The sequence below is a fragment of the Protobothrops mucrosquamatus genome, unplaced genomic scaffold, assembly GCF_001527695.2.
Source record: "Protobothrops mucrosquamatus isolate PMUCROS unplaced genomic scaffold, P.Mucros_1.0 scaffold3688, whole genome shotgun sequence".
Taxonomy (NCBI): Eukaryota; Metazoa; Chordata; class Lepidosauria; order Squamata; family Viperidae; genus Protobothrops; species Protobothrops mucrosquamatus.
The window spans coordinates 14,429-26,581 of NW_015389645.1; the positions used below are offsets into that span (position 1 = coordinate 14,429).

Consider the following 12,153-nt stretch of genomic DNA (forward strand, 5'->3'; position numbering starts at 1 on the left):
ATAAGGTGCGAAGGAATAAAATTTGCTCAGTTTAAGTTTATGCTTCTTCATTTTTCCTAGGTTCTTATTATTTAATCACTACCTATGGGGCAGTAGAGCTTATCAAAAGCTATGATAAGATCGCAGTCACTCGACAGCTAAGCACTGAAGTTCAAGATTCAATCCACCGCTGGGAGAGACGGAGAACACTTAACAAGGCCCGGGCATCTCGATCATCTGTTCAGGTTAGGAGAGCATGGATCTTTCGTTTTATGCATTGACCATCTCAGTCGGTTTTAAAAGAATTGCATATCTTCCCTGAGCAAAGTTTCCAGTAGAGTTTAAAAGCAGAAAGAGTTGGTAGTACTCTTTTTAAGACTTTAACAATTTTGTAAGGCATAAGCCCTAACAAGCAGAGCTTTGGGAAATAAATAAAACTCAAATTAAAGGAGCTGTGATGGCACAATGGTAAGAATGCAGTACTGCAGGCCAATTCTACTGACTGCCAGGGGTTCAATCTTCACCAGCTCAAGGTTGACTCAGCCTTCCATCCTTCCGAGGTCGGTAAAATGAGGACCCAGACTCTGTAAACCGCTTAGAGAGGGCTGTAATGCACTGTGAAGTGGTATATAAGTCTAAGTGCTATTGCTATTATAAAAACAATGGCAAAGACATTGAAGATCGAAACAGACATTGACAAACAAGGAAAATCTTTTTAAAGATGTTTGAATTCAGAAAAAGGTTTAGCACACCTTGAACTAAGCCAGTGGGCAGATAATAACCAAGTCAAAGGAGACTAAAGGAAGATGAAAGGAATATAATGAAGCATGCCACAGTATTGCGTATTATGGTAAAGATGTCAAAATCCAAGATATTTCAGAAGATATTCCTTATTTACAAGAAGCTCTAGTACTAGAAGATCAAGTTAGAACAGCTCTCTGGTCATTAACAGAGCAGAAGATTACAGGAATTGATAGAATGCCAGCCGAAAGAAGCATGCAACAAAAGAAGAATCAGTGAAGGCTCTAACCAGGCTATACCAACAATATCTGGAGAATGACAGAATGCCCAACAGACTGGAAGATAGGTCAATCTACATCCCATTTCCAAAAAAAAAAGGATGCTTAATAGAGTGTGCAAACTATTGTACAATATCCTTAATTCCACATGGTAGCAAAATAATGCTTAGGATCATCCAAAGCAGATTAGAGCTCTGCATGGAAAAAGAGATGCCAGATGTTCAAGCTGGTTTTAGAAAAGGCCAAGGAATGTAAGGCACTCTTGCTGATGCATGTTGGATAATTCAGAAAAAAGTACCAAAAACAAATTATGACGTGCTTCATTGATTATAGAAAGGCCTTTGATTGTGTCAATCATATCAAGCTGTGGAAAGTGCCCAGAAAAATTGGAATCCAAGAATATCTTATTGTCCTCATGATAAACAAATATATGTAGGCCAGGAAGCCACAGTATGGACAGAACATGTTGAAACAAACTGGCTCCAGATTGGCAAAGGAGTGTGACATGACTGCACAGTACACTCTCCCCTTATTTATTCAACCTATATGCTGAACATATACTAAGGAACGTTGTATCAGAAAACGCTAAGTATGATTTTACAACTGGAGGAAGACAACGACAAACTTAGACTAGATTGTAAAAGATAAGGATACTTCAGTGACAAAGGAAGTTAGAATAATTAGAACAATTCTATGGTACTATGTTGCTTTGGACAGTGAGATGGACAGCTTGTAAATTTAATAAAATAAAATGAAGACTGGCATTGAAAAAGAGTCAGAGAAAAGGATGGATGCTTTTGGATAATGGAGGTGGAGATGGTTCCTAAGAAAACATGGACTGCAAGCAGCCAATCAACGAGTCATGGGTCAAATAAAGGCCTATTGCTGTCCTCGAGGCAATGATCAGCAATAATCAGCAGAAAGATATATAATTGGCAAGATGATAGACTAGGAAAAAAGTGATCATAGTTAACTATATCAAAGGAATAAAAGGGGAACAATAGGGCTGCAATATTCTTTTGATCTGAAGGCAAATAGAGGTTAAGGTTCTAGCAAGAGTGCAGAGACGAGGAACAAAAATGATTAGAGCTCTCAAGGCGAAACTGTACAATGAATTATTGCAGAAACTAGGTATGTTTAGTCTAATAAAGAGAAGGATTGGGGTGTCATGATAGCAGTCCTCCAATATTTAAGGGGCTATCACAGAGAAGAGGGGGGTCAACCTATTGTCCAAACAATTGAGGGCAAGACAAGAAGTAATGGATGGAACATTATGGAAAAAAATCCAACCGAGAATTAAGGAGAAATTTCCTGACAATGAGAACAATTAATTATTGGAACGGCTTGCCTCCAGAGATTGTGGGTGTACTCCATCATTGGAGATTTTTAAAAAGTCATTGGATGGCCACTTGTCCAGAAAGGTAGAGGGGCTCCTGCTCAAGCAGGGAATTGAATTAGAAAAACTCCAAGGTCCCCTCTTTTTTCTGTTATTCTGTTAAAATCTGTGTGGAAACATGTTGCACCTGTCAGCAACCCCTTAACTGCATCTTTTCCTGGGGCCACGCTGCAGGTAGAAAGATTTACCCAATTTTGGGTAAAGATGGCACTGCTTCGAAGGAGTTTAGAGCACTTATGCAGTGCTTTTTTTGTAAAAAAAAAAAAAAAAAAAAGGTGCCGGAACTCACATCTTGTTAATCTTTTATTTAAAAAATTATATATTCAGTTCTTAACATAAATTTAATTTATTGTATTTAAGGCAAATGTTCATAGTAAATTCCAAAAATTTTGTCCAATTCTCATCCGGCAAATCTTCCCGACTCCTTTCCTTGCTGTTAGTATCTATGGCTGAATTTCGTTCTCTGAGTAACCACAGATCAACATACTTTGAAGGATCGAAAAGTCTCAGAGGTGGTCCAATAAGTTTGATGAACAAAAGTGCTGAAATTGTCTTAATCTTCAAGGAAGCTCTTGTTAGGATGGGCAATTAGATTCATCTGTGAAAACCCACATTCACATTCACTTGAAGAAATGGGAGTCTGTATCAAATGCAACAGTTTTTCTGGATATGTCTTTTTGAGAATGTATTCACAGAATCCACGAATCATTTCTCTTTCATTTAGTTGCAGTCTGGTTGACAAGTTTCTAATTTCCACTTCTCCATATGTCAGTTGAGTATTAACATGGGGCTCTCTACATGGGGCTCCCCTTGAGGAGCACCCGGAGGCTCCAGCTGGTCCAAAATGCGGCCGCGCGGGCGGTGTTGGGGGGGACTCGGCGTTCCCACGTGACACCGCTGCTGCGCGAGCTGCATTGGCTGCCTGTGGCCTTCCGGGTGCGCTTTAAGGTGTTGACTATCATCTTTAAAGCGCTCCATGGCATCGGACNATAAGGTGCGAAGGAATAAAATTTGCTCAGTTTAAGTTTATGCTTCTTCATTTTTCCTAGGTTCTTATTATTTAATCACTACCTATGGGGCAGTAGAGCTTATCAAAAGCTATGATAAGATCGCAGTCACTCGACAGCTAAGCACTGAAGTTCAAGATTCAATCCACCGCTGGGAGAGACGGAGAACACTTAACAAGGCGCGGGCATCTCGATCATCTGTTCAGGTTAGGAGAGCATGAATCTTTCGTTTTATGCATTGATCATCTCAGTCAGCTTTAAAAGAATTGCATATCTTCCCTGAGCAAAGTTTCCAGTAGAGTTTAAAAGCAGAAAGAGTTGGTAGTACTCTTTTTAAGACTTTAACAATTTTGTAAGGCATAAGCCCTAACAAGCAGAGCTTTGGGAAATAAATAAAACTCAAATTAAAGGAGCTGTGATGGCACAATGGTAAGAATGCAGTACTGCAGGCCAATTCTACTGACTGCCAGGGGTTCAATCTTCACCAGCTCAAGGTTGACTCAGCCTTCCATCCTTCCGAGGTTGGTAAAATGAGGACCCAGACTCTGTAAACCGCTTAGAGAGGGCTGTAATGCACTGTGAAGCAGTATATAAGTCTACGTGCTATTGTTATTATAAAAACAATGGCAAAGACATTGAAGATCGAAACAGACATTGACAAACAAGGAAAATCTTTTTAAAGATGTTTGAATTCAGAAAAAGGTTTAGCACACCTTGAACTAAGCCAGTGGGCAGATAATAACCAAGTCAAAGGAGACTAAAGGAAGATGAAAGGAATATAATGAAGCACGCCACAGTATTGCATATTATGGTAAAGATGTCAAAATCCAAGATATTTCAGAAGATATTCCTTATTTACAAGAAGCTCTAGTACTAGAAGATCAAGTTAGAACAGCTCTCTGGTCATTAACAGAGCAGAAGATTACAGGAACTGATAGAATGCCAGCCGAAAGAGGCATGCAACAAAAGAAGAATCAGTGAAGGCTCTAACCAAGCTATACCAACAATATCTGGAGAATGACAGAATGCCCAGCAGACTGGAAGATAGGTCAATCTACATCCCATTTCCAAAAAAAAAAGGACACTTAATAGAGTGTGCAAACTATTGTACAATATCCTTAATTCCACATGGTAGCAAAATAATGCTTAGGATCATCCAAAGCAGATTAGAGCTCTGCATGGAAAAAGAGATGCCAGATGTTCAAGCTGGTTTTAGGAAAAGCCAAGGAATGTAAGGCACTCTTGCTGATGCATGTTGGATAATTCAGAAAAAAGTACCAAAAACAAATTATGATGTGCTTCATTGATTATAGAAAGGCCTTTGATTGTGTCAATCATATCAAGCTGTGGAAAGTGCCCAGAAAAATTGGAATCCAAGAATATCTTATTGTCCTCATGATAAACAAATATATATAGGCCAGGAAGCCACAGTATGGACAGAACATGTTGAAACAAACTGGCTCCAGATTGGCAAAGGAGTGTGACATGATTGCACAGTACACTCTCCCCTTATTTATTCAACCTATATGCTGAGCATATACTAAGGAATGTTGTATTAGAAAACACTAAGTATGATTTTACAACTGGAGGAAGACAACAACAAACTTAGACTAGATTGTAAAAGATAAGGATACTTCAGTAACAAAGAAAGTTAGAATAATTAGAACAATTCTATGGTACTATGTTGCTTTGGACAGTGAGATGGACAGCTTATAAATTTAATAAAATAAAATGAAGACTGGCATTGAAAAAGAGTCAGAGAAAAGGATGGATGCTTTTGGATAATGGAGGTGGAGATGGTTCCTAAGAAAACATGGACTGCAAGCAGCCAATCAATAAGTCATGGGTCAAATAAAGGCCTATTGCTGTCTTCGAGGCAATGATCAGCAATAATCAGCAGAAAGATATATAATCGGCAAGATGATAGACTAGGAAAAAAGTGATCATAGTTAACTATATCAAAGGAATAAAAGGGGAACAAAAGGGCTGCAATATTCTTTTGATCTGAAGGCAAATAGAGGTTAAGGTTCTAGCAAGAGTGCAGAGACGAGGAACAAAAATGATTAGAGCTCTCAAGGCGAAATTGTATAATGAATGATTGCAGAAACTAGGTATGTTTAGTCTAATAAAGAGAAGGATTGGGGTGTCATGATAGCAGTCCTCCAATATTTAAGGGGCTATCACAGAGAAGAGGGGGGGTCAACCTATTGTCCAAACACTTGAGGGCAAGACAAGAAGTAATGGATGGAACATTATGAAAAAAAATCCAACCGAGAATTAAGGAGAAATTTCCTGACAATGAGAACAATTAATTATTGGAATGGCTTGCCTCCAGAGATTGTGGGTGTACTCCACCATTGGAGATTTTCAAAAAGTCATTGGCCACTTGTCCAGAAAGGTAAAGGAGCTCCTGCTCAAGCAGGGAATTGAATTAGAAAAACTCCAAGGTCCCCTCTTTTTTCTGTTATTCTGTTAAAGTCTGTGTGGAAACATGTAGCCCCTGTCAGCAACCCCTTAAATCAAATGCATCTTTTCCTGGGGCCACGCTGCAGGTAGAAAGATTTACCCGATTTTGGGTAAAGATGGCACTGCTTCAAAGGAGTTTAGAGCACTTATGCAGTGCTTTTTTTGTAAAAAAAAAAAAAAAAAAAAGGTGCCGGAATTCACATCTTGTTAATCTTTTATTTAAAAAATTATATATTCAGTTCTTAACATAAATTTAATTTATTGTATTTAAGGCAAATGTTCATAGTAAATTCCAAAAATTTTGTCCAATTCTCATCCGGCAAATCTTCCCGACTCCTTTCCTTGCTGTTAGTATCTATGGCTGAATTTCGTTCTCTGAGTAACCACAGATCAACATAGTTTGAAGGATCGAAAAGTCTCAGAGGTGGTCCGATAAGTTTGATGAACAAAAGTGCTTAAATTGTCTTAATCTTCAACGAAGCTCTTGTTAGGATGGGCAATTAGAGTCATCTGTGAAAACCCACATTCACATTCACTTGAAGAAATGGGAGTCTGTATCAAATGCAACAGTTTTTCTGGATATGTCTTTTTGAGAATGTATTCACAGAATCCACGAATCATTTCTCTTTCATTTAGTTGCAGTCTGGTTGACAAGTTTCTAATTTCTACTTCTCCAAATGTCAGTTGAGTATTAACATCTTCAGGCCAATGTTTTTGATCAAGTATGCGAGAGCTATACGCCAACTCATTGTCTTTGCTATCAAGCAATCTTTTTCGATTGACTCTTTCAATTTTGTATAAAATGTACTTGGGTCAATGGGAGGATCCTTTTTTTAATCTTTTTCGTGAAGTAAAACTCCACGAAAGCGAAGATCACGTACAGCAGCAACAGCGCATTTATAATAGGGCCCAAAGTTCTGTCTTCTTTCTTCAAAAACTTGGTAACAAAAGTGTTTCTCGGGGGGGCAGCGCATGCTGCCTCCAAGGGATGCCTCCCTCCCCTCAGGAGACAACAGCCGAGTTTGGCAGGCGCAAGCACACAAGTTGTGCCCCGGGACTAACTACCCGCTGTTCCCCTGTTAGGAGCAGCAGAAGACAGGGGTCTTTTCCCCAAAGCAGCATGAGCTGAGTGAAAAGCCACCTTCACTAGTATTTCTGTGGAAGTTGAAAATCTGTCGGAAAAAAGGTGCTGGAATGCTGTTCCATACATTCTATGACAAAAAAAGACCTGGTCTTACGTGAGCACCAACTGCATGGTCTGAAATGCCTTTTTGCTTTTGAAACCAAGGCACTGCACAGCCTGGAAAAACAATGGATAAGGCTGATAAATAGTATCAATGTGATTGATCAAAAGTCCTTAGAATAGTTATGCATTGTTGTTAATTTAAAAAAAAACAGGCAATGATAGTAACCATTACAACACCAGACTCAGTGACACCTACTGTATTTGTAACTTTTGAGCTGCCCTAATGCAGTTTAGTATTTAAGGTTTCAACCTCAAGGTGGCAGCAAACATTGTTTTTCTCAAATAAGAAGCTGAGCATATATGTATCCAGGGAGTGTCTTGCTTTTGTGCTACCTGTACACATTGGAAATAGTTCTTCAGATATTACAATCGAAAGTTGCCTTCTGGATCCCAAATCTTTTCAAACTTCGAGGAATTTGATCCAAACAAATAGTTTTATCCCAGGCTGGAGACCCTTTGCCTATCTTGCTATGTATTGTCTATCCTGATTAGCAGTTCCTTTTGTTTCCCCCTTGTTAAATATTACATTTCAAGATCAAACATTAAAATATAAAGTAACCTAAAAGGGAGGTGGGAGAATGGAATAACAATACAAAGTAAAAGCGACAGAAAAAAAATACAGCAACCAAATTTCTAACAAAGATGACCTCTGACTTTCTTTTAGTTCAGAGAAAATACAGCAACCTCTCTAAATGTAAACAGATGATATTAATAAAGTCCTGATAATCAACCCTCTAAGAGGCCAATGTTCTTAAAATACTCTTCTCTTAACTTTAACAGATATGAAACTGTCAATTATATATAAAACTTTATATTTAAAAAACTACAATACAAGTGGTCCTCGACTTACAACCACAATTGAGCCCAAAATTTCTGTTGCTAAGCGAGACAGTGGTTAAATGAGTTTTGCCCCATTTTTTTTTACCTTTCTTGCCACATTTGTTAAGTTAATCTCTGGAGTTGTTAAGTTAGTAACACGGTTGTTAAGTGAGTCTGGCTTCCCCATTGGCTGTGCTTGTCGCAAAAGGGGGATCACATGACATCAGGACACAGCAACCGTCATAACTGTGAATCAGTTGCCAAGTGTCTGAATTTTGATCATGTGACCCTGGAGATGCTGCAACAGTCGTAAAAAATGGTTATAAGTCCCTGTTCAGTGCCGTTGTAACTTTAAACAATCACTAAACAAACTGTTGTAAGTTGAGGACTACCTGTATACTTTTTGGCTGCTTTCCTGCAAAGGAATTCCCCTGCCCCAAAGTTTTAGAAAGGAAGTTTTCCCAGCCCAGTCAGAGGTGGAGTTAAATCTGGGGTCTTCTGCATGGAAAAGCATTCATTACTTAGTTTCATTAAAACTTAGAACATGTGAGAATCTTTAATCTTTTGAAGAAATCCAACGCACTCTCTGCTTCTTCAGATCATATAACTAAAAATCATTAACTCTTTCCACATTTTCTTGCATGACCTGACTTTCAATTACTTAACTATCTTAATCCAGGCTTGTGCTTAAAGCTGATACTGCTGAGGCTCTGCAGTCTACTCGTATATACTTGTCCCATATTTTAACATTTTCTTCCATCTTTTTAACCTTTAGAATCATCTTTTTACCATAGTACTATTTCTGTTTTAACTTTTAGAAATTTATTAAAAGCAGTTTGTTCATTTTTAGTGAATTGCGTCCCGCTTTTTGGTGGTGAAGTGGCTGGACAGGAATTTTATGCATAAATAGGGTTGTATTTTAACAGAGTCGTGATGAGTATCGATGTTATTTCAAAAGTTATATTCCTTGTTTCCAGGATTTCATTGCAATTTCTTTTATGGAGGCTGATGCCGAAACAAGGACACTGGCATATCGGACCGATTCCACGACTCATCAGCTGATTCAGCAGTGCGCTGAGAAATTTGAAGTCTTAAAGCCCCAGGACTATGGGCTGTTTGTTCAAGTGGATAACAAAACTATGCAGATGGATGATGATGCTCTCCCTCATCAGATCAAATCCCATCTCTTGAATAAAGAGCCCAGGCTGACTTTCTGCTTTATTTATAAACAACTTGGTGGAGAAGAGTCACCAGTTCCCGTTATCAAGGACACAGATGCCTTGTAGCAGCAAGGCTGATCTCCTGAAGCAAACTTGGTTTAGATGTTTCTTCTTCCAAACCATCTCTTCCATCAGCAGAAGCTCTCCAAAATGCAGTTTCTGATCTGGATGGTGACATGGATAACGTGTGCAATCCTCCTCTGGGGCATTTACTTGACAGAATTCATTTGCAGTCATAAATGGAATATCCAAGGAAAGTTCATTCTTGGAAGGGAAAAAAAAAACTTGAATAGTAGTTTAGCGCCTCAATCCATGAATGAATGAGGTAGCGTTAATGCCAGATTCCCTGGCACAAAGTAAATAGCCTTGAAGTTATGGACCTCCTGGCAGATTGTTAGACATTGTAGCATCTTCTCCTCAGGGTTTATGGAGATTCTCAGTCATCCAGATCCAATGTTTTTTCAAGAGGCAACTGGACTTTTTTGTTTTTCTTTGAAGATGTTTCACTTTCTGACAGCTGAAGAAGCTTCGTGGATGAGAAGCGAAACATCTTCAAAGAAAAAAAAGGAAGTCCAGTTGCCTCTTCAAAAAGCACCTTTGGGATCTCCTCAGTGTATAACAGAAAGGGCGCAAGTCATTTTTGATGGCTATCACAGAAAATCCAAATGTATTGGATTTTCCTTTAGTAGTACAAAAATTAATAATGAATTAAGCAGCTCAGAGTGATTAGATTCTCACATATCCCGCCTGAGATGGCCCACAATTCCCATCTAATGATAAACTATCATGGGATGCTGTAGATGTCTGTGCACTTACATAAAATCTCAGTGTATCAATATAGTATCTACTGATATTAAGAAAAAAAATCTGAGTGACCGTCTCTCATATTCTATGTCTTTGTTATATTCTCCAGTTGCACATATTGTATCACAGCCAATTCACACCCATCTTTATATTTCCAGGTACAAAATAATTTGCCGTGAAGATAAAATTGACAATCAAGAATCTGGCCATAAATTAATGTAGAAATGTTTTCATTCCATGTCTCCTCCAAAATTCATCATTATTGTTCATAAATTCATTCTCAGGAATGTAACAGAAAGCAATTTTGCATCAATAATTTGCTTCTTCAAGGAGAAGAACTATATGCCCAAAATAGAAAGTTTACCTTTGCATGCCAAACCCTCTATATAAGACTGACAACGATACCTGTTAAAAACTAGGGTGAACTGTTGGCAGTCAGATCAGATGTGTGTGCCAGAGTCTAATTCTGCATAAAAAGAGATGACAAGAGTGGAGAGGGTCAGGTAAAAGAACATTAATACAACAAAAGTTTTCACAAATCACAGACCACTTCATTTATTTGTGTCTTTAAGCTGCCATAGGATTTCTCATAGTTGTTATGATAGGGACTATGAAAAAACAGTTGACTTGAGGAATGGTTGTTTTCTTCTACTGTTGGTCCTCTGTAGAGCTCTCCACAACAATACAAAGTCAAACATACACAACCTGGCCATGAGAAGCTGAACCTTGTGTGTTAGCACATGAGGATGGTAGTTTTCGCATATGAGTTTGTGATGCATTATCTGGCATCAAGTAATGCTGATTTATACAGCCTATCTATCTACAGGCATTCCTTGTTTAAGGACTACTCATTCAGCAATAATTCGAAATTGTGATATTGCTGAATGAATTGTACTTGCAACTGGTCCTTGAAGTTTTGATACTGATCTGAGCATTTGGCAACTTGTTTGCATTTATGATGGTTGCAGCATCTTACAGTCGTGTGGTCACCATTTGCAACCTCCCTTGTTGACTTCCCACAAGCAAAGTCAGTGGGGAAGCTGGCAGGGAATGTTGCAAGTCACTGTGGTCATTTTCACACCTCTCCCACCTAGTTCCCATTCACCATCCCCCATCCAGCAGCCTCCCTGCACTTGCACTGTGCCTTGTGGGCCACTTACATGCCCTCCCCTTTCAGGTCTATTTGGTCTATTTGTGAGGCCCCTGGGACTCACTTAGCAAGTTGCAATCCTCATCAAACAATAACTCAGGGCAGTGCCAGGATTGCCATCACATGATGTCACACTCAGCAATAAAAATTATGGTCCCATTTGCTGCTGTTAACCAAGGAATATCTATAACTATCTGCCTGCCTGTCTATCTTGGTTGGCATCCAATTTTGGCAGTTGTTCGGCTTACCATTGATTAGTTAAGATGCTAAACTGCTCTGGCAGAGCCTGAAATCAATTGTTTCATTAGGAAGCTCTGCTGGACTGACATATTGACGTCTCAGTGTAAGAGGCCTTTTTTGCCACACAAAAAGTGTACCTTCCAGTGATGTATTATTTCTTTTAAACCTGATATTGAGAAATGTGTCATCCTTACCATAGCATTTCATGAGACCTGTGCGCTTCTAAGAAGACCTTCAGAAATCTATTTATTTTCTTGATTTGTACTGTGTATTTTAAGGCAATGAAACCATGTTAACAAAGATTTTGGAGTGGAAAGGCTTTACTCACCCAGATAGCCTCACTTGTCCTCTTATATCAGTCTGGTAAAGCAGCTTAGAAGGTCACAAGATAATCTTTTGTACTCAAGGTCTGGAAAAGATGTGGCTACTTGTATGGACTATCTTATCTCTTCAAATAATTCTGTATTATTGTGTGAGTTTATAAGATAAATCATGTGTTGTCTGAAGACATTCCTCCTCCCAGATATGCTTGATTTCTATCATTCTCAACTTTGCCATTAAAAAGATATAAATTTTCTTTAAATATTCCTTAGTACCAGCAAATAATTTTGGGGTTGACTATAAATGTATAAAATGTTGAGATCACCTTACATAATGACTGGCTGTGAAAACTGGCAAGCCAAGGTAACTCACAAAATGCTCATTTTCCAGAAGACAAAGTTAATGAGGTTGATTCTTGTAATCCCATAGGACAGTGGTGGGATTCAAATATGTGAACAAATGGTTCTCTGTGTGTGGATGCCACTT

The 12,153-nt window shown here is 38.7% G+C and overlaps 1 protein-coding gene across 1 annotated transcript in view; it reads left to right on the top strand.

Moving 5' to 3' along the window:
- LOC107298067 (ras and Rab interactor 3-like) overlaps positions 1–9,241 on the top strand; it is an 18,642-nt gene extending 9,401 nt beyond the window's left edge. The window contains exons 3-4 of the mRNA XM_015827429.1: positions 61–224; positions 8,910–9,241. Coding sequence (XP_015682915.1) covers positions 61–224; positions 8,910–9,218 — 473 coding nt within the window. The 3' untranslated portion in view covers positions 9,219–9,241. The remainder of the gene's footprint in view (positions 1–60; positions 225–8,909) is intronic.
- The last annotated feature ends 2,912 nt before the right edge of the window (positions 9,242–12,153 follow it).